General features: G+C 39.4%; 2 protein-coding genes across 2 annotated transcripts; one reads left to right on the forward strand and one right to left on the reverse strand.

Moving 5' to 3' along the window:
* Positions 1-347: 347 nt before the first annotated feature.
* twf1a (twinfilin actin-binding protein 1a) lies at positions 348-12,128 on the forward strand. Its single transcript, XM_084735125.1, has 9 exons — positions 348-467; positions 2,160-2,240; positions 2,372-2,550; positions 3,939-4,034; positions 4,233-4,337; positions 8,619-8,744; positions 9,222-9,372; positions 9,489-9,610; positions 10,871-12,128. Exons 1-9 carry the CDS (start codon positions 443-445, stop codon positions 11,036-11,038), a joined length of 1,053 nt encoding a protein of 350 aa, XP_084591251.1. The 5' UTR covers positions 348-442; the 3' UTR covers positions 11,039-12,128.
* A 381-nt stretch (positions 12,129-12,509) lies between these two features.
* Positions 12,510-20,519, reverse strand: irak4 (interleukin-1 receptor-associated kinase 4). Its single transcript, XM_084735126.1, is given in 11 exon segments — positions 12,510-12,572; positions 13,446-13,610; positions 13,874-13,936; positions 14,901-15,087; positions 16,302-16,411; positions 16,510-16,624; positions 17,113-17,177; positions 17,260-17,420; positions 18,380-18,541; positions 19,804-19,949; positions 20,042-20,519. Coding segments are annotated over 11 exon segments (1,515 nt in total). The 5' UTR covers positions 20,320-20,519.
* Between the last annotated feature and the right edge of the window lie 2,432 nt (positions 20,520-22,951).

A 22,951-nucleotide genomic window follows, 5' to 3' on the forward strand; every position in this document is an offset into this window, starting at 1 on the left:
ATAATCCAATAATATAATACATAATATAAATCTGACATGGAAGATTCTGCAACACAATGCATACTTTTACTTTGGACACAATAATAATTTTTAAGCAACAGTACTAGTGCTACTTGCTCTGTTACTTCTTTGGATGCTTTTAATTTTATACTGGAGTACAACTTTTAATGGAGTATTTTTTTAACAGTGGCATTTACTTATATCATGGATATGAATACTTCTTCTACAACTATTGTTGTTGTAATACACTACATTTATGTTTGATGATTAATAATAGTTATCATCAAGACTTAAATAAAGAAAGTGGTTGTGATGTCATGTGATTTTTGATGTTGATGACGACAGACGTGGGGCGGGTCTTGTCGATGTAGTCCACTTCCTGCTTCTCTGCCCTGGTTTCGCCTGATCAGCTGCATCAGACCTCAATCCGACGAAAGGCACCATGTCTCATCAAACGGGCATTCAAGGTAAACGCTTTTCTCTGCTCGCAGGGTCTCTCCTCGTGTTATTTTTCCGTGTGGGTTTGTAATTCTCAGACGAGCTGTATGGACCCCCAGCAATTCATTGTAACGAGAAGCTAGCGTCAAGTTAGCTAGCCACTCCTAGCTAGCTTTGAGCTGCCGTGATGTGTGTGATCAGCAGTGCCCTGTTAGGGCACTTTCAGGACTATGAAACATAATCCCTCAGTGTTTAGCCAGTTTACGAGAAACCCAAATGACGGCTACTCTATATTTTCTCATAATAGAACAACAAAAGCCTATTATGATTTTGCCTCTGAGCATATGGTTTAAATCCTGTAGTCTTCTGAATGGATGGGCGACGCCTTCATTTGAACAAACTGCTGGCCTGGTAGACCGGCCGGCCGGTGTTCCCATAAATATGTGAATAGCACTGTTATAACCTGCACTGTGTTATTATGAAATGGACTTAAGTAGGGCGTGACGCCCTTTTATATATGGCAGCAGCACCGCAGAAATGTTAACAGACTGTTTTGAGGTAAAACAACGTGCAAATTAGGTGAGTTAATAACATACGTGGAGAGGTAGCAATTGTAAATGTCTCCATCAACCCTCCGCCACCGTTAAACACTGATTTTTTTTATAAAATATCTTAACTTTGTATGTATGTGTGATCAGTTTTTTTCTCCCCTGTCAAAAGGTTATTCTGCAGCAGATTTAAGTTTTTGTGTAACTCTTTATAACTATATAAAAAACACTATGACTCTTTTTTTTTGTTACATCCGTATATCAAATACCAGTTTGGAAAGAGACTATCTTTCATCAGAGTAGCTCTGCTGTGATTGGCTGCTGTCTCCCTTAAGGGGCTGGATTTTCTAATTCCTGAACACAGTGCCAAAGAGGTGCAAAAGTGTAGTTTTCTCTCAGATCACTTGATTTACAAAATGCTCAAAGGAAAATATGAACTTTTTTGCCAACCTACCCCACATTTACAGCACACAGATGCAAAGTTGGAGGTCAGCAGCCTGCAGCTTTTTTTCCCCCCTCTCTCCAGTCCAGATTCAGTATATTGTTATATATTGCAATAGTGTAAATGAGGTGATATATGGCATTTTTTTAATTCTGTTTTTTAGAAAACCTTCAAAGTATAAAGAATACACCAACATCTGCATAAAATCTGAGTTAAAAATGAACTTTTTTATGCAATCAGAGCAGTGAAGATAGATTTTACCTCTGCCTTCTTCTGTTATTTATCTAAACAGGGTTGTTAGAATGGAAAACTGTAGAGTCGTTGCAGCAAAAAATCATTAAGATGCTGCTGTGAATGTGAGTTGGAGACCTGTTTTATTGTTCTTGGGTTTGGGGTCAAAGGTGGTCAGCCTTCAGTCACATCTGCACAACTGAAGCGTTCCTTAGGGAAACCCAGCAACTCCCTTATGGTTATGGTTGCTGTCCAGTTATTGAACCAAAGAGTTTATTTTCCTCAAAGTTTGTTTAAAGGTCTATGTTAGCAAAGCCAACTGAGAAGATTGTTGTGTGTCTGTGTCATCTGGTTGTTTTCACAGGTTAAGATTCACTAAGTTTTTAGGTGGAAACTCACAATCCAAGCTCACAATGGCCATGTTGGTTAGAGTGTGTTGTTGTTAAGCAGCTCTCTGTTTAAAGCAGTAGGAGACTGACCCCCTCTCTGTCTTTTCTCAGCGGGAAATGATGTGAAGGAAATCTTTGCCAGCGCCAGGAGCGGAGACCAATATCGAGTCTTAAAGATCATCATTGAGAATGGTAAGCAGCCGTGTCTCAGTGTCCCAGAGTTTGTTTACACTTAACTTCTGCTAAGGCTGACATTAGAATGTCAACATGGCTAACAAATCCAAGCCCTGCTGTAATTTGTGTGGCACACATCTGCTTTCCAGAGCAGCTGACTCTGGGCGGCAGCAAGAGAGCATCAAAGAAGTGGGACCAGGAGTATGATTCCTTAGTGTTGCCCCTCCTTGAGGACCAAATGCCCTGCTACATTCTGTACCGGCTGGACACCACTAACAACCAAGGCTATGAGTGGATCTTCCTGGCCTGGTCACCGGACAACTCTCCTGTAAGAGAACCAAGCCAAGGCTGCTTTTAATGAATGGCTCTCCGTAGTCCTCCTCTGCTTTGAGTATCAGATGGGTGGGGTTACCACATCAAGGCTCCAACTCTTGCCTGGACAGCAGTGCGTTTGCCGTTTCCCAACAAACCTCTTGAAATCTAAATATGGGTATCGGTATGGCTTCCCAAATAACATGGCAACTCAAAATTCACTCTCAGGGGCTTATCTTGCTCTGCTGTTTCCCTATCTTGTGAATAAGTGGTTTGCATTGTGTTTAACTCACACAACCCTAAGTCATTGTCATTTGTTTCCGCTGAAACTTGATGAACCACTTGCTGGGATAAAGTCACAGTGATTCAAAATAGCCGTGACAAATACGCATACAAATGTTGTTTCTGCAGCAGTGGAAAGAGGAATGTTGCAAGGAGAGAGCAATGCCAAAATAAAGTGCCATGCAGGATATTTGTAGCTCTCTAACTGCATGGTGGAGCTGAGCTCAGATTCACGTTCTGAGTTTAACATTCCTGCCCTCCAGCTCAGAGCACAGTGCATCAGGTTCAGGCTTGTCTGGAAGTTGCAGAATCATTTCACAACCAGTGTGTGCAGCTGCTGCTTTGTCCATATTGTGTGTGTTTTTATTAATTTTTGTTCAGTCAGTGAGATGTAATTTTTGATTAGACATGTCTAGTCCTTTTCCTTAACATAACAAACTAGTCTTATACCCTAAACCTAAGTAAGTCATTTTTTGCCTAAACTTTAAAAAATTAAGATAGTAAGTCGAGGCTAAAAATAATAAATCAACAATAAGTTTCAAATGTGAGTTGAACTCCAGTCTCCTGGGTGGAAGTCTTGTCCATAATCTAATGTGGACTTTGCTGGTCTTTTATATTATGTCCACTGACTTAAAGCTTTTCTGTCAGAAAGCCCTGAAGCCTAACTTCTCTCATGTGCCATGTAAACATTGATTTAAGTGATGTCATTTTTATGAGTGAGTAAACACTTTTGTTAGACCTCAAGGATGCGCCCAGTAGTTTTGGTGAGCAGCACTGAGCGTAAACACAAACTCTTAGTTTACATGAAAACTGTACACCTTTAATAAAAGTGTTTGCAGGAACATAAGCAAGCATTCAACACAATTGCCATTATGCTCACAACATCAATGCCTCTTTTTCTTGTAATTTCCAATTATTTCTAAGAAACAGTGTAAAACACTCAGAACAAAAGGAAGAAAGGAAAAGATTAAAAAATAAAAACACAGGTGAGAAGCTGCCAGATTTAGACCCATCTTTACAATCAACCATGTAACATTTTGAGAAAAATTGTGAAATATCTCGTCTTTTTTCGGGTTTTCTAAATAATAAAGATTCTGAGACATTTCCTCATATTCTCAACAGGTGCGGAATAAAATGTTATATGCTGCTACCAGAGCCACACTGAAGAAAGAGTTTGGAGGCGGCCACATCAAGGATGAGATTTTTGGTACCGTTAAGGTTGGTCTTACAGCAACACTTGAAGTGATGAGAGAAGCTCTTTTATGCACTCAAGCTTTAGTTACAATCTTCAGAAACCCAACTTTAACAAGTTGTGTGTCAGTCTTTTCAGTTTATCGCCACTGATACAAGCAATTATGAATTAGAGAGTCGGTCTGTATTGTTATATGATGTGTGTTTGTGTTTTTTTGCTCCCAGGATGACCTGAATCTCAATGGATACAAGAAATACCTGATCTCTCAGGCTGCTCCGCAACCCCTCACTGCGGCAGAGGAGGAACTGAAGCAGATCAGACTAAATGAGGTATGAACAAGCAAACACAAAAAAACAGACAAGTCATTCAGGAACCATTTCTGGTCATCGGGTTTCACCGAGCGATACTGATATGTTGGGGCTACTGAAGTTGGGTTTCCTGAACCTACTCAGGCTGCTGACACGATCCTTATGAAGAACTAGAAACACTAAAGGTGGACTATGAAAAAAAAAAAAAAAGGAAGGAGTCAGTGGAAGCGTGAGTTTAAGTTAGTCTCTGCAGGAAGTTGCAAATTTGTGATCACAACAATTAACCAATCCCTGTGAAGTCTGCACGATCTTGCAGTTTTGGTCCTGCAAATTTGACCAATTATTGTAGCTTCCCATGAGTTCCACCAATCATGGCAATCCCTTGGGTAAATGTCATACATTAACATCTCAATGAACCAACTCAGTATTTTATTATTTACTTCTTTTTTTGTTTGTAGTTTTTTTATGTCATTGGTACTAAAAAGAACACAAGGATTGTCATTGTCTGTGCGCTTTTGTATTTTATAATGTTGTGCTTGCTGTTTTGACTGAGATTGCTTCGTTGTGAAAGACCCCTCCCAGCATGCTTCTTCATTTACAAATAAAAGCATATTTTTTTTATTAATCCTGAGCCTTTTTGGTAAGGGTACGTAGATTACTCAGAAAAAGGTGCTGTTTTATTCTTTGTGGAAGAAGATGCCTTTGACTTTTAAAAACAATGCAACATGCATTGCTTTTTTTAAGAAAAGCTCCTGTGAAATCAGGCCTCTTAGGCCATAGCAGTCCCAAAAAAGCCTGCAAAATCCTGGTGGGACTGTTAGGTGGCTAGAATGGTGTCAAGGTGGTGTCAGTGTTAAGGAAGACCACATTTTGGCCACCAAAAATGTACTTTTGCCACCTAATTCAGAGGCTTTGTGGACCGCTTTAAGCAGTGCGGGCCAGTGCTTAAAAGCATCTATCCCTGGCCATCATTGCATTTGACATAATCACAGAGGAAATGATGCACCTCAGAGTGTTCGTGTGCACACATATCACTGTCAGTTTACAGTCTGCATGGCTTGACTCTTCTCTGAAGTGGGTGTAAATTGGGCTTGTTTCACTTCTGAAAATGGATGACACTACGACACACTTACACATGTGGCCTCGGTGGGGGAAAAAATAGCTTACCTCAGCTAACAGCAGTTATCACATCTCCTGTGTGTGAGATATAAATCCCACCAGAGACAGCGTGGAGTATCAGTGAAGGCCAGCGATGCATCCTTCCAAACAGCACAAGGTCAGCAGCAGTGCAAGTGTGCATATGCTTGCCCGGCAGTATCAACACAGTGCAAAGACGCTGATGCATTAGAACAGCAGGATGTTGGCAGAGATGAATCTATTAGGCTTATACAGCTCACACTCATAGCGCCATAAAAAGTCTTGTTTACAGTCTGTGCCACATGCAGATGTGAGTTCTCTGCAGCTCTGAGTGCTTGGCAGGGATTCTGCTTGGAGCACAGGTGAGCTTCATGTTTACTGTGCTCTGCCTTTGTTTGCAGTGATAAGATGAAGAAATACTGTAATGTGATATCAGCTGCATGCTGCTGGTGACGCCAGCGCTGTTAACACTGCTGATGTGGAGGGCTTTAGGCCTGTGCCAGAAAGGCTCCGACCGGCCCAAAGTTTAAAGGGACAGTTCACCTCAAAATCCAAAATACATATTTCTCCTCTTGCCAGTTGTGCCATTTATCAGTTTGGATAGTTTTGGTGGAAGTAGCTGAGTTTTAGAGATATCGGCCATAGAGATGTCTGTTTCCCCTGCAACATTATGGAACTTTTGACTTTTTTTTTCTTTGTTGATTTTGTTTCTAATAGAAAGAAAGTAGTTCTGATAGATTCCACAGGAGAAAGGAAATAGTACCCTTATATTGGAATGAAGGCAGACATCAAACATATCTATATATGGATAAATAGCACCACTGGTACAAACAAAAATATGTACACTGTAAAAAAAGTTGAGCACACTCAGAATTTCAAGGCAACTTACTGCAATAGAGTTTTGTGTTTTGAGCCCAACTCAAAATCTTTAAGTTTTGCAATAAACTAAAAAAAAACTACTTACTTCTTTAGACTAATTTGAATCTTTGTGTTTTAGAAACTAAAAACAACTGAGCTGTGAACCTTATTTGTCATTACTTGGGTGCCTGACAGTTAAATTGTTTTGATTGAAAATATTAGCCATTATTCATGTTCACTTCAAAGATTTTACTCACTAATTTTTAAAATACCATATTTTTGGATTTCTGAAACGCAAAGATTCAAGTTTATTCCACAAAGAAAAGTAAAGCTTTTTTTAAAACTTCTGAAAAATCTATTGCAGTATGTTGCCTTGAAACTTAGTTTTCTCAACTTTTTATTTTTTACAGTGTAGTTTTGATTTGGGGTTGAGCTATCCTTTTTTGGAAAAAAAAGACATTTTCAGACTTTTAGGGGACCTTCACTATAAATGAACCCAAATAAACTTGGTTTTTTGAGAGGCAACCTATTCTAATTGCTGCTCTCCCAGTCTGCCACACAAACATGAACTGACTCTTTGACCATATATGGAAGTGCTTTGAGTAGTGCAGTCCTCCAAAGTGTGGTCAATTAAAGGCAACAGAGCAAATGGGAAGTGAGGTTTGTGCTCGTCCCACTCGACCAGCTGTTGAAGGAAGATAATATACCATTAATCTGTACTGCCTAGATGAAAAAGAGGCTTTGAAATATTTATCATTGCTGTGCCTTGGAGACTGACTGCCTTTTACTAAGCAGATGGATAAAAGACCCGCAATCCTTTTTGGTATGCGAGGTAGCTACATCGGAGGCTCAATCATGTTTGCACGGCATTTCATTTTGAGGGAACAGGCCTCTAAAAATAGATGCAATCCATCAGTGTAATCCCCCCAGCATTTCGAGTTTTCTGTGTGATTTCGTGGAGGCGCCTTGTCACTTCCGATACAAGCACCTCATTTGTAATCATCGTGCTCCAGAATTCCAGCCGCTTGTTGCATGTGTGTTATTTTCTGATGACTAAAATGACGAATATTTATTCTCTTATCTGTGAGTCATTATGACACTGTATTCATCAGTGAATATTGATTTGCCTCCTCGTATGATTACATTTAAAGATCAGAGCTGAATTTAACAGTTAAATCTATAGAGTCAGACAGATGTCAAGGTGATTTATTATCATCGTACAACACAAGGTTGAATAACAAAATGAGAGTTGTAGATCCTTCATGCTACACACATGGAATACAGTTAATTAAATTCAGAACAGAATAGGATAAAATCTAAAATAAAATACAACCAGGAAATAATTCTGTATTCTTTTTGAATTTGCGTCAGTTTGAATGTAAACAGCAGCAGCAGGTGGTGATGATAATATAGTCTGCATATTCACATAAAAAGTTCAACATCTGGGAAACGTTGTCCAACTGTGAAGCATCATGGATGTAAACACAGAGTCCTCCTCACATCCTGCAGGTGTCATGTTTACACTCCATTCAGTTTGTAGCCCGAGGTTCCATGTTGTCTGTTTCATTTTCCTTTCCCAGCCTTAAATCCAAGCTGTCCCCTCTGTCCTCCTCCCCTCCTGAGTTGGTCCGTGGTGTTGTGTCCAGCTGATTTACTGAATGTTAAAAGATGCATGGTGATGCATGTTTATCCTGATTGTTCTACCTAGCTGATTTATGCCACTGTTCTGCTTGATTCTAGCTTGACTTTTGTCATTGGTTGCATTGTTTTATTTATTATTGTTGTTTTTTTTCTACAGACCTCTGTCCTTAATATTTTAAGTATGAAAGTTCTATATGAATAGAATTAATAATTATTAATTCATTATTATAATTATTAAAAATACAAGTTAAAGTTTGATGTAACAATCTGCTCTGTCTATTATTTGTGATAGTCAGCATGATGACATGTCATCACAAGCATGTCAGTATAACATGGTCATGAGGCATCTGGTGTGTGTGTGTGTGTGTGTGTGTGTGTCTTAATAAGACAAGAACGTGTTAGTAACCACAGTCTAACAGGTTCTCTTTATAGATTCAGAAATGTATTGGGGGCATGTTTCTGCATAAATATGTCTTTTAATAAAGATCTGACCTTTTTAAATGTACTCATATAAATAATCCCATGTGTTATTTGAAGGCAAATGAAATGTTTGCTAAATAATGCGACGATCAGTCCAATCAGTGACCTCACTGCTATTTTTGTTGAATGCATCATAATGACCACAACCGGACGGTGAAAGTGCTTTTGGTTTTGTGTTGTGTTCAGGTGCAGACGGACATCAGTATTGACACCAAGCAGCAGACTCTGTCAGGCGTTGCCTTCCCGTTGCACAAAGATGCTGTTGCAGCACTTGAACGTTACAGGGAGAAAAAGCTCAACTACGTACAACTGGTGAGTCCTTAAGAGCAAATCGTTAGTGAGTAGGTGACCTTTGCTGGGATCATTGATTTGAATAAGCAAATCAATTCTCTGCCTTTTAAGATATATTGGTTGGAGAGATACAGATGTCTTTTATCAGGATCTGTTTACAGACCAACACAATGAGTTACTCATTTTGCCCAAAAAGCCTTTGTTCCTCTCATTGAAATTCACTGGGCTCATGTCACAAGACCAGATCAGCGCAAAGTACAAAGGAATAATTGTGGCTGCTTTGCCTCCAATGCCTTTTTTGTTTTTATATCCTAAAAGCTTTTCAAAAGCACACCATGTTTTGTTCTGTTTATCCATTGAGGTTTCTCCCAGCACACCAGCAACTGTAGACACACCTGAGACAGAGGGGAAATGTTTGGGAATTTAAAGCAGAGACATTCTGGTCACGAACGCTAGCAGTCGACCTTGAGAGTAACCTTTCATTTTCTCTGTCAACAGGAAGTAGATGCTGAGCAGGAGCTGATTCGGTTGTGCAACACTGAGCCAACAGAGGTGAAAGACCTGCCAATGAGAATCCCTACAGACGCTGCACGTTACCACTTCTTCCTCTACAAACATTCCCACGAAGGCGACTATTTAGAGTCCACAGGTGAAAAGATTCTCATGAACAGTTTGACACACCCTGTTTTTTTTTTCTATGCAGCTGCTCTTGACTCATATCAGGTGTCCACTCCTCTCATTGTTTTTTTTTTCCCCTCTGTGCAGTCTTCATTTATTCTATGCCCGGGTACAAGTGTAGCATCCGAGAGAGGATGCTGTATTCCAGCTGCAAAAATCCCCTGGTCGACATGGTGGAAAACTGTCTCCATATTGAGATTGAGAGAAAGGTAAGAAATGATCTGTTGTGATAGAAGACTGTGGTCAGCAGCATAAAAATCTCCTGGTTTTTCAAAGAATTTTCAGATAGAATAATTCAGATATGGATCCAGATACCACAAGATGAAGATTACAGATTCTAGATTTGCAGTCTCTGGATAGGCCTCTGTCTGTTGGCCACAGAAGCATTTATTTAACATAGTTGTGAAAATGTTGGGAATCTCTCGCTGGATAAATAAAATGTTAAGCACACAACTGTCTTGTCGGCATATTACTGTTTTTATTAATCAAAAGACTGGTATACATCATCTGAAAGCTGGGAACCTTAAGATTTATCTGAGATGTAGCTCAGCACGGACTGTTTTTCTAGGCGCAAATATGTAATTGGTGTTTTCTTTGGTTTCAAGTGGAGGAGGGTTTAGAACATTATGATTTAAGTATGTGATGGCCATTCCCATGCTCTTTCACATCTCGTAAGCTGTTGCACCAAGTTTTGGGTTGATATGATTTATTACACAGACGTGGTGCAAAATTGAACAATTTTTGCCTGTTTGAGAATTGATAATAAAGGTCAAATATCCCCCCCAAATACTGTATTAAAATATTAATTATTAATTAATTATTTAATAATAAATATTAAGATTAAAACGCCTAGACCATGAGGAACACCGTAGAAAAATTCTGTGGTCATGCTGTGGTTTGGTATCAAAAACTGTTGACATTCGAGGATTTCTGCTGTTTTTTCCATTGCCAAAATTTGGAGCATTTTTTTTTTTAGCTCTTCCCAGTAACCCAGCATGAAACGACTGGTACCAATAGATTCCTCAGGTCTTCTAGTTTCATATTATACAGTATCTTCACAGACTGTAATGTCAGCCATGAATATGGATGCCACTTCAGAGTTGAAGGGGCATCCACAGTCTGGCAGGCAGTCACAAACATAATCATCATAAACAGCTTATCAACTTACATGGTAGGACTCGTCATCACTTGTTATTGTCCGGTTGTAATGTTGCTCTCATCTCAAGCAGCTTCTGTCCCTGCAGCCTGCAAACTACTTGCCAAAGCCATTTATAACCATCTATAGTTCTAACTCTATAATCCTCAGTCCGTATTTGTACTGCAGTACTTACTTTTGAATGCTAGGGTCTTACATGATTCTCCTTTGAAATATTTGTAACATGCATCAAAAAGTTATAACCTTGTTTACCAAAAAGAACAATATATTTGAGTGTAGTCTGTCAGCTCACGGTGTTCTGTCTGTTTCCCAGTTGGAGATTGACAACGGGGATGAACTGACCAGTGATTTCCTGTATGAAGAGGTGCATCCCAAGCAGCATGCACACAAGCAGGCCTTCGCCAAGCCCAAAGGCCCCCAGGGGAAGAAGGGCGGCCGCCGCATCACCCGACCACCCACAGGGAGAGAGGAGGATGACTAAACAGACCTCAGCAGCCGGCCACCACCTCCACCCTGAGCACGTTCCACACTGGAACATTCCTTTGATTGGGGGGGGAGGGGGGATCATATTTGGCACACTTGTTTAAAAGAATAAGACAACAACAACTTCAAATTCCCACAAAAGTTCACCAGAGATACAACTATGCACGCCAAGGACAACTGAGCAGCGACACACTTCAGAGTTTCCATTTGTAGCTTGCCAAATGGAAGCATATTTATGTATGTTAGCACAGTTACAAACATTAACTTAGAGCGATTCAGAGGTCCAAAGTCAAACTTGAGGTTTCTACATTGTTGCCAGCTCTGAGGCTTGAAAAATGTTAGTGCGACTAATGTGAACTTGCGCCAATATGATGAAATTCCCCCATTTTTTTTTTTTTAAGTTCACATGCTCAAATTCTTAACTTGCATTCCTTAAGTCTGTGTCAATTAATGTTTTGTGTCTAATGTGTTGAACATTTTGTCTCCTACTGTTTGCACAACAAGGTGCTCCAAAGCAGAAAACATCTAATTCTCCCACCCGTGTCTATTTGATTCATTTTAACAGTGCATTTTATATTGGAAAATTTGACTTCTTTTTTGATATAACTGTGGTTTACATGAAAAATCATCTGCTGAGAAACTTATTTTTCTATGCAAGTGCTGTAAATGTACATATTGTAGCTGTGTGACGCTCTATGATTAAGACGCAGTCTGGTCTGTTCTGGTGATTGTTGGTGTCGGTGAGGATCAAAGTGGAAAGAACTGGGGCTTCCAGAAATATTACATCAATACATCTCATATGTCACTGAGAGGAAGCTACTCAAACTTTGCTGGCTCCCACACAAGAGGGAGGCCAAGCAGCCGGATAGGAAAGGGAATACTTCAAGTACCTTGATCAAAATGTTGCCACTTCCACTGATCTACTGATTAATATTAGGCAAACTACTAAGCTCACCTCATGTTCGAAGGGAAAATCCCTTTATATTCATACAGTGTCATTATAATAGAAAAAAAGAATCATGTTTGGTCTTATTTGTTTTCTTACAAATCTTTCTTTTAAAGAAGAAAAAATAAAATATTTAAATCAGTTTCCTGTTGCATTCATTTTATTCCTTCTCTGCAATAAATACATGATAGAAACACTGTGGCAAGAGCAAATGCTTTCAACACTTTCAAGATACTCTTCGTAATTTTTTCCGGGCATTTTGTGAGACCTCACACAATGCTTAATGCCATTACAGAATACTGCAGTTACTGAACTAAAACCTAAGGTATGTACTTCTTATAAAAATATATTCAATTATTTACAGTAAGATGAAAAAAGCATTTATCATTACAAAGAAAGAGATACTGTTGGAAAAACATATTTTGTCAGTAAACAAGCAACATGTATTTCTGTGTAACTAAATGAAATATATTTGTCAGTGCGTGCACTCAGAAATCCTCCATCTTCTCTGGAATGCTTTACTTCACTCCTGTGCCTAAAAATCCAGTGAAATGGTCTTGACGACTCCTTTAAGCTCCAGGAGTACCTGTTGAGACAGATATTAAGAACTCAAAAACAAACAACAATACATAAAGTTTTGTATTTTAGCATGTGCTTACAGGAAACACGAAAGCCGTAATGTAATGAAGGCTGCAGCAAATTCCATGTTTTATATTTGTCTCAGATTCTTCACCGTTTGATTAAAGTGAACAGTGAAGCCTAGTTAACAATCTACTTACACCTCATTAAGGATAAATAGTAACAATAACATAAAGTCTTTTGCAAAATGTTTTTTTGACTTATTGCATTATAGGAGAAATATGCAATATATTTACTGTAATAAATGATCGAATGACCACGATATGACACTTTACTTTGACAGACAACTGATGGTTACAAACAGCTGATCAACTTACAGTGGAGGACTAGTGATCACTTGCTATTGTAAACTGACAATGTCCTGCAGTCCAAGCTTCCCCAAATATGGAGAGGAGGGGCAGGAGGAAGTGATTCACTTTAACCACAGATCACATATCAAAGGGGTTTTCCATCTATTTAATATACTCTCTATGGCTCCAACTCGCTATTTGAACTTCTGTGCTCATTTTTGCAGATGCCATCGCTACAAATTGCTCCAGTAATTATGAGACCAGAGCCTTTCTTATCTGAACAAAGTAAAAGCCTTCACAGATGCAGTTGCTGAGAAAGGATAAGTCTGATAATCTTTGTCAACAAATCCCATCAAGGGATTAAAACCAACAATTAACTGATCACTAACAAATATCGTGTGTGCAGCCACAGGTTTATCATGTATCATAAACCTCCTTTGTTATCAAATGATTATTAAAAACGCACAATGCCAACACAGTAGCTTAAACTAATACTCATATGTCTTAATATGTGTCTGTCTTCACTGTACCTGTCTGATGACTGGCCGTCTGTTTTTCCTGTCATGTAGGCAGTTAGAGGCCAAAGAGTAGACACTCTCCACCTGGCTCTGCTCCAAGTCTCCCATCTTTTTGTCCAGGAAGTCCTGTAAAGTCAGCTCCTCGTCTTCATCGTCTATATCATACCTCATCTCCATCTGGGAGAGAGAAAATCACATCACAGATGACTGAAAGCAGCGATAAACTTCAAAAGCCACCATTTGTGGAAAATATCGCTTCATTTTAAAGTTATCACATTGGAAGATCGATTGATTTCGACAGATGAAAACTGGCTCAGATCCTTCAGTTACTTTTTAATGCATGCTAACTGATAAGGTGCCCTTAATAATCAAATGCAAAGTCTTTAATAAGCTGTAATCGTAAACTGATTCGCAGTGAAAGCCTCTTTTGTGCTGCTCACCAAGAACTGTGGCTCGCGGTTTTCATCCGCTGGCGGGAGTCCAGACAATATTTCTAACAACACCTGTAGATGGCAGAGAGATGGGGGGTTAATCACATGTCTGCGGACAACAGAAAACCTTTATTACTCCACCATGTGCCAGGCAGGTTCACAGACACTGTAGTGTTTCCACAGCTGTCCTAATAAGACGTATAAGCTGTATATGCTGCACTGTATGGAGGGTCAGGCAGTTTTATACAGTGCTGATCTCATAAATCATTCAACCAGTGTCACACAACGGATAATATGTTCAACATTTACAGCTGCTAACACAGTACAGCTGCGCCCCTAAACTGAGTCAGAATTTAATGTAGGAAATAATGACAGATCATACAAGAAATAGAGCTCTGTTTTCACAAACAGGGAGAAATCAATACTATCATGTTGTGCAGTTCTGTATGTGTCAGTGTTCTGGGAAAACCCCGCACTCGAGTACATATAAAATAAAAGTTCCAAAAGGGTTCTTCATGAAGGGCTGTTTTATGTTCCAAAATGCAAAAGTATGTACTTTTGTTATTTGTTAGTGACTATAATGTCTTTGTTCAGAATGTAGAACCCTTAAAAGACAAGAAGGTTTTAGATTAAAACATAGAAATATAAAAGCGTTCTCAGGAGAAACCCCTGAGTGGGTTGTAGATGAAACCCTTGGAATATAAAAGCGTTCTCAGGAGAACCCCCTAGGTGGATTCTTGTTAGCACCCTTAGAAAAAGGAACCTGTAAATGATAAAATCCCCAGAGAGGGTTCAGGGTGGAACAATTGCACCATGGATGGTTTCTCTGTAGAACCTCTCATAAGGGGGTTCTGGGTGGAACATTTCACAGATGGTTCTAGGCATAACCCTTTATGTTGGGTTCCAGGTGGAACCTTTATTAAAGGGTACTCCTATGGGGACAATCCGTGCGTGTGTGTGTGTGTGTGTGTGTGTGTGTGTGTGTGTGTGTGTGTGTGTGTGTGTGTGTGTGTGTGTGTGTGTGTAGAAAGCCCACCACTCCAAAGCTGAAGACATCAGATTTTGGTGTGATCTCTCCTCTCAGCGCCTCAGGTGCCATGTATGCACGGGTACCCACAATCCTCTCCGTCATCATGGTCGTTGATGTCCGTTTGGCCGATGCTCTCGTCAGCCCAAAGTCCGAGATCTTTGCCACTAATTTTTCATCTAGCAGGATATTTGCGCTGACAAAAGAAACAATTAAGAGCACAGTGAGTGAAGCATATCTGACTCATACACTTCTGCTCCTGTCAAAAGAACAGTTCTACATTTAAACTTTGTTGCTTAAAGTTAGATGAGAAGATCGACACCACTGTCACATCCCTCTGTTAAATATGAAGCTACAGCCAGGAGACAGTTAGCTTAGCTTAGCACAAAGACTGGAAGCAGGGGGAAAAGGCTAGCCTGGCTCTGTGTAACAGTCACAGAATCTGCCTGCAAATCTCTCTAAAGCAGATTAAATTTATACATCATATCTTGTTTGTTAAATCCAGATGTTTTCAAAGTGTGAGCCGGGCTTTCAAACAGTTTCAGGAAAGCCTCAGTGAATGGAAATTAAAATATATTACATTAGCTATCAAAATCACATAGAATAGCCTAAATGTGTATGGTGTGGTTAAAGAGCATGTTAAATCATATTTCCACAGACATCCAAGGCTCTGAGGCTCTTTGACTTTGAAAACCGCTGGTTTAATCCTATAGCTTCATATTTAAATAACACATCCGAGAAGTGGTTTGAGCAGTTTGTATTTCAAACCATCTTGAAAGCTTCTTGCTTTATTGAAATCAGCCGTCTGATCCACCAAAGATGCACCAAGTGACCGAGGCCTAGTTCAGATTGCCAGCCCCGAACTGATTTTTGGCATACCCAGACTGTATCCAGATTGATTTCAGAAAGTCTGGACTGCAAAAAAACAAACCACATGAAAAGTTATTTTTGATTTGATTGTGTGATTTTTTCCTGATCCAAACCACATTTGAAAGTTGTTTGAAATGTGATTCCAATCAGCTTCCAGATGTTGCACAACAAAAACATCGAATCCAGCGTGCGGTGCATCAGAACGACTGAACAGAACACAATCTGGTTCTGACAGAAAGGGACTGTTTGGACACTGAGATGATGGATCTTGATTTCACATGCTGTCACACTGAAAAGACACATTCCCAACGTACTGAGTCACTGATGGGTTTACCGCAGCAACCCAATGCAGATAGGTTGGTGACGTCAACTTGCAGATAACGGTGCAGACAGTCTGTCTTAAAGATCGGATTTGAGAAACTAATCTGATTTGGTTGCAATCTGAATAAAACCTAAGTGATTTTTTTTCAAAATGTTGAACTGTTTCCATTAGAAAAGATCATTTAAAGGGCAAGCGAGGAAAGACCTCAGTTTATGTACCTTTTAACGTCTCTGTGCACATGATGGTTACTGTGCAGATACTCCAAACCACTCGCTGTACCTTCAGCTATCAAGCATCTCTGTCGCCAGGACAGCGGAGGAGTTCTCTCCTGAAAAGGACAAAAAACACACAATTGAATTACCCGTGTAAATGCACAAGTACTTAAAAGGCAGAATCTGTGGAGTCTGTAGTGCGGATGGTTCTTACCATGCAAGCTAGTCGATCTAGAAGAGAACCATTGGCCATTAGGGCATACACCAAACATGGGTGCTGTCCATCACAGGAAAATCCAACCATGTCCACCAAGTTCTCGTGTTTCAATCTGTGGAACAAACAACCTCATCAAACCGTATCTGAATCATTACTTTGTGTTATCCTATGTTGGGCTTAGAGAAATTGCTAGTTAAAGCCAGGAGATGGTTAGCTTAGCATAGCATAAAGATGGTAAACAGCTAACCCTGGTGATTAAAGGTAAAAAAAAATCTAAAGAAAAGCCTTTCTAAAGCTCTCTGCTTACATGTCATGCTTTGTAAAAGGCACAAAACCAAGCTTTACTCATTTAGTAATTAGAATAACTGGCTATATGTTTCTATTCGATCTGAAGGTATTTGTTGGCGACCAGCTTGGTGCTGCTTTTCCAAAAATTCTTTTAATGCTGTCACTCTATAAAGTTGTCTTACTTTGACCGAGACACCTGCTTCAGAACAGAAACAGCCTGTCTGCTATGGCTAATAAAAGTTAATGATTATGAGGCGACTGTGACTCAAACACAGACTGGATTAACGAGGATGTTAACAGAAGAAAACTTACACCTTCAGAGTTTCGATCTCTTGGTTGAACTGAACTCGCAGCTCATCCAGGGAAACGTCCTCCATCTATATGAGAGAACAGTTTGTGCTGTGATTCACAAAATCTACAAAAAGTATATGAGATTAGCATGAAAATAATTTCACTCACTGGATTGAGTTTTTTCACTGCGACAGGTTTGTCATTGAGGAGACCTTTGTATACGGTGCCGAAGCCTCCCTCTCCCAGTCTGCTGCCGCCGTCCGATATGGGACGGTCATCAAAGTTGCCTGTAATCTTCATCAGCTCGTTGTACAAGAAGCTGGAGAAACCTGACGAGAGTCACACAGACAAGTGTCACATGAATGTAATGTTTATGGTTATGGCCCCACTGCTGCTACCTGCTGGGCAATTTTATAAAATTACACTTTTACAGATTTGCCACAGAGGAAATCAAGATGTTAAGAAGAAGTTAAATCAGCCTAAATTAAAGAAGTACATTTAATAAAGTACATGAATAGGGAAGTATTGTGGTTTTTACATCTTTATGTTTATTTGACAGCTGAAGTTACTTTGCAGATTAAGATTTTACACACAAAACATATTAGGAGTTTATAAAGTATGATGCATTGTTACAGATTAAACTACCAAAGAATATATAAAGTATTTAGAATCAGCTTCACCTCCCCCAACTAAATTAAAGGGACAGTTTGGATGATTAAAAAAAAAAAAAAAAAAAATCAATTCACATTACTTTGCCGTCACCTTTTCTGACGGGAAACCATCATGGTAAACTGATATTGATATTGTTAGATGGACCTTTTGCCACTAATACTTAAGTACATTTTTGGCTATTTTTACTGTGGGATAATGCTGCTTTTACTTGTGTAGAAGATCTGAATACTTCCTCCATCATGCAGGTATATTGAACAACAAATACAAAGACTCACAGGTAGACATTGTAGTATGTATGGTACATTTTGCTGGCAATATTTAAGTAAAACAACTGAATGCTTCTTCCACCACTACTCATTTAGAAGTCAGTCACCTTTTGTCAACCTAAATGTTGTGTAACTTCCCCACATAAGGTGGAAATAATGTTTTAATTGAAGTCAGAACGTGCACATAATGTTACCCAGACTGAAGTTGAGGTTTTGAGCTGACAATCACAGTTTAATAATATGCTCCACAACCTTCTCGTCTGTAAAGATAAAGGACTATATGCAGGTGACTCATAAAATTCAGCTTAAAATGTGAATTGACTTGGTTTGAAGAAAAAAAAAAGTGCAACCACCTTCTAGTTCACTGGTCTCACATGGACTCTGTGGCTGCAGAACAGAGGCGTCAGGTGGTCGCTGCGTCTCTGTTTCTTCCAGCTGTCTGGTTGGAAGGTTGTTGTATAGTTCTACTGCTGGAGGGGCCTGTTGTCGCTCCGATGAGATGGCCTCTTCCGCTGCATGTGAACAAGAATAAAGACATCAAAATGAGATAAGGAGCACCCTGATCACATTTGCACAGGTACACACAGTCACACACCTGCCCAGTACAACCAGTCTGATCTGCTGGCCGCTGAGCAGCTCCACTGGAACAGCTGGGGTTACTTGAGGTTCGCCCAACAGCACCTCGGCGGTGGAGTTCAAAGAATGAATGTCACCAGCTACACGTCTTTAATTTCTATGTGGTATGTCGATGTGTAATCACGTATGAAACAGTGATCCCTGCTGTGGCACTTTTCCATCTCATTTCCCAGGGATCATTTTACCTTTAAGGCAGCGTCGCCAAAATTATTTGGGTCTAACAACTTCCAGTAATTAAATCTGGAACAAAACCTTCCCTGACAAATAAATGTAATAAAACTAAGTCTGAGTGAGTGTCTGTACTCACTCTCTGAAAATGTTAGATATATCAAAACTTCTGGCCAAAATAAAAACGTAGGATATTTGACGAGGATGATGCAGGTGTTACTTGGTGTCATTTTGAGGAATTTTAATTTATAGACAAGGTTGTAGGCAGGACTGCAGGACATGGTATCCAGAGCTGCAACAATTAATCAATTATGAATCATTATTGGCAACTATTTTGATATTTGATTAAATGGTTTGAGCAATATACTAAGTCAAAATATTCTGATTTCAGCTTCTTAAATGTGAACATTTTCTGGTTTCTTTACCCCGTTCTGACAGTAAACTGAATATCTTTGGGTTTTCAAGTCATCTTGAGCTTTGGGAAACACTAATCTTTCCTTTTTTTGGACATTATATCAACAAAACAACGAACAGATTTACAATCTGACTGATAATGAAAATTATCTTTACAAGACAGACTTAAAACATGTTGCTCTGACCTTTTTTTTCTATTGACAAGATTGTGACAAGATTAATTGATTAATCGAAATACTCCTTAGTTGCAGCCCTAACGGTTTTGTGATTATATTGACAGATATTGCTATATGAGTCACAATTAGAGAGAATGATCATTTTTGCATCACACTTTTCATTTTCGCTGAAAACCCCCCCAAAAAAACTGTTAAAATCATGAAGGTGTGACATGTGTTGGGGTCTCTACCAAGCAGACACGTTTTCTTACACTTCATTATAATGCTGTGTGTCACACATTTCTCCTTCATCAAACAACTGCAGCAGCAGAGATTTGGACGTAGCACCTTGTGATTTTGATAATATGATGTAATATCATAATGCTTAAAAGAAAACATACCAGGTAGCAGAACACTAGCAGCAGCCAGTAACTTGTGACTCCTCAGGATGTCCACCAGTTCACCCACTGTGCTGTTGGTGGTCCCCCAGTCATTCAGCAGCTCCTCTGTGGGACTTTTACCTCGTGCAACAAGGCCTTCAAACCTCCTGGAAAACAGATAGATAGATCGATAATATTAATTTCTGACCATTGATAAAACAGTCGCTTCTCTTCCATGTCACCCGTTACAATCACCTACCTCACATGATTCTGAGAGTACCTGAACTCCCCATTCTTCTTCCGTATGGACACAATAACATCTTTCCACCTGTCCTGAGGGTCCAAAAAATCGGACAACCTGCGTCGTAAACTTAAACTGAGGTTGCGAATATAAGTAGCGGAAGTTACTGAATTATTCATGATGCTACAAAATACTGACACAAACCCGACTTTAGGTTTAATCTGACGGTTACACTGACATGATGTACGACTCACAGCGCCGTTATGACTGTTATTATCCTCATATATTGAACGCATCCATAAAAGCAGAATATTAGCGAACTGATACTTTGTTCACAGTTGAGTGAAATGTGTCTTTCCGATATTGAGCAACTTCCCCAAACGTCACACGGCTGCAGGGTTGTGTCACCGACAGTCTCCTCCTCCGATGCGGAAATAAAAGCAGTGGTATTGTAATAACTAAATCACTGAGCTGAGAACAAGAGCGCATCTTTTTTTTTGTTACACACTACAAAGCAGAAAGAGAAACCAGAAAAGGAACAGAGAGATCCTGGACTTCCCTACATGCTTGAAGTATGACAGCGCCCTCTAGTGGACCATAAGTAGAATTCAGTGTTTAAAACCAACTTGAGTTTGAGTGTTGTTTATTAAGATATGATTTTAATTTTGGCAACTTTTTCCAAATTATAATCATGTCTTTATAGGGATTAAATCATGTGACACAAGAGGGTCATCATATTGTTTGTGCTACACTGTTTCTTTTCTTCTTCTTCTTCTTTTATTTTTATCAACAATATTATTCAATATACTTGCATTGGTAGTGCAGTAGCATTATCTCACTGTGAAAAACAGGATACCAGAACTCATGCATTCAAAATCTAGAAAAAATACTTAGGTGTTATCTGGAAAATATCCATAAAATATGAAGTAAAAAAAGTGCTCATTATGCATATTGGCCCATTTGAGAACATTATATTATAATTTATGTTATATTGTTTATATTTATTATGTATTTTACACAATTTAATTATCAGTATTGATGCATTCATCCACAACAATCATTGTATTTTTTTTTTTTATCTTGATGTGTCTGAAGCATTATACAGGAAAGAGGAAACAGCATTGTATAAACTCCCAAACAATTTAAGTGAACGGTGGCCAGTTTTCAAACGTTAAAAAACAACTGGAATAAAAACACAACAGCCATAAAATGCCTCCATACTGTTCATCTGGTGTAATCCAAGTATTCTAAAGCCTCAGCATGCCAGGTTGACTCGAAAGACGTCATTTACACCATGTGTTTAGCCTAAATCCTCACTGTAGATCCTTAGCTTGGAGCCACGTTCACATGTGCATGCTCACCGTCTGAACCGGGTTGTGTGCTGTGATGATGTGCATGCGCAAGTGAACAGCAAGTCGGGGCTTTAAGAGATTTGGATTACACCAGACGAGCAGTATGGAGGCATTTTTTTGGGGATGAGGTGGTGTTTTTTTCCATTTGAAAACTGGTCACCATTCACTTAAATTGTTTGGGAGATTCTGCAACGCTGTTTTCCTGTGGAAGCTGTAGTGAGGATCTTGCAAACTGCATACACTCTGCCTCACCCTCACCTTCCCAGCCTGTAGGAGAACCGATGGTCGCCACAGAAAACACGAAAGGCCGTATCTTGTGCTAGTGTTGGAAGGAGGACCTGCACCCTGTGTAGATATAAATGGCTCATTCTAAGTTCAGGTGATTATACAGTAATGTAGACGTAGTTGTGAAAATTAGATTCCATTTCTGACATATTCTGCCAGTAAATCCCTGTAGGTCTTACACTCTGGACCTTTAACTAATCTAATCTAACAGCTAAAAGTAACACTTCAGAACAATTGTGTCAGTCACTGTATTAAAGACATAAGTTTAAAGCAATAGCAGGTTCCAGTCACCCCTTTCTCAGCACTTAAGCAGGTATGAACTGTATGACACTGTATATTAACTCACTGAGCAGGTCAGCAGGTTCAGATAAAACCACTGGCCGTGCTGGCAAGTACACCAACCACACCACACGAGAAAAAACTCTCAGAGTCCTTCTCCTTCTTCAAACTGCATGAAACAAACAATCTCATCAAACCCAACACCATTGGCAAATTTGCAAACAAATGGAAGTATTTGCTCTAAAATGCTTAGATTAGCCCCTTTTTTTGTATGTGTACCAGCAATGGCTGATCTGTTTATGGTGTGTTAGTTGCTATTTACACTGTGTTTGTTGAATTGTGATCAGTTCCATGTGGACTGGGAGGGCCGGGCTGTCGAGCTGGATGGGTGGGGGTGATGAGTTGCGAGGTACGTGTGTGTGTGCTGTGTGTGAGAGAGAGAGAGAGAAATATTGTACTTCAAAACAAACCATGAGAAACCATTTTATTTGGGTGAAATAACAGCTGAAATCCAAGCAGTCTAATAGTAAGCAGCCACACTGGTGGCTCTGTGACAGCACAGCGATAATACAGTTATACTGTTCTCCATGTTCTCCATCTTTAGCGTGTTAACATGCTAATTGCATTAGCATTTGCACTGCACTAAACAGAAAGTCCAGCTGAGGCTTATAAGAGTATCATTAGTTTTGCAAGTAATTGGATGTAAATGAAACTAAAATGTTGACCTGAGGATGGCGCTAAAGGAAAAGTCAGGGGGTCACCAAAGTTTTTACAGTTCAGATTCAGATTTTATTTGCTTTAAACCACAGGTTGTGGTATGATGTACAAACATAAAACAAAACAGCAGTAAAATGCAAACAATAAGAATACCACTGACCATCTTTTTTTTTTTTTATTTAAGTTTTCATACCTCACTTTCCTCACAAACCTGAGCCACTGGGACACCCCAAAGTTTGTGGTTAATCTAAATAAATATAATATTTATACTTGTAAGTGGAAGGGAAGTTCTTTC

Source organism: Lutjanus erythropterus, chromosome 13 (assembly GCF_056507025.1).
Source record: "Lutjanus erythropterus isolate fLutEry1 chromosome 13, fLutEry1.hap2, whole genome shotgun sequence".
Classification (NCBI taxonomy): Eukaryota; Metazoa; Chordata; class Actinopteri; order Lutjaniformes; family Lutjanidae; genus Lutjanus; species Lutjanus erythropterus.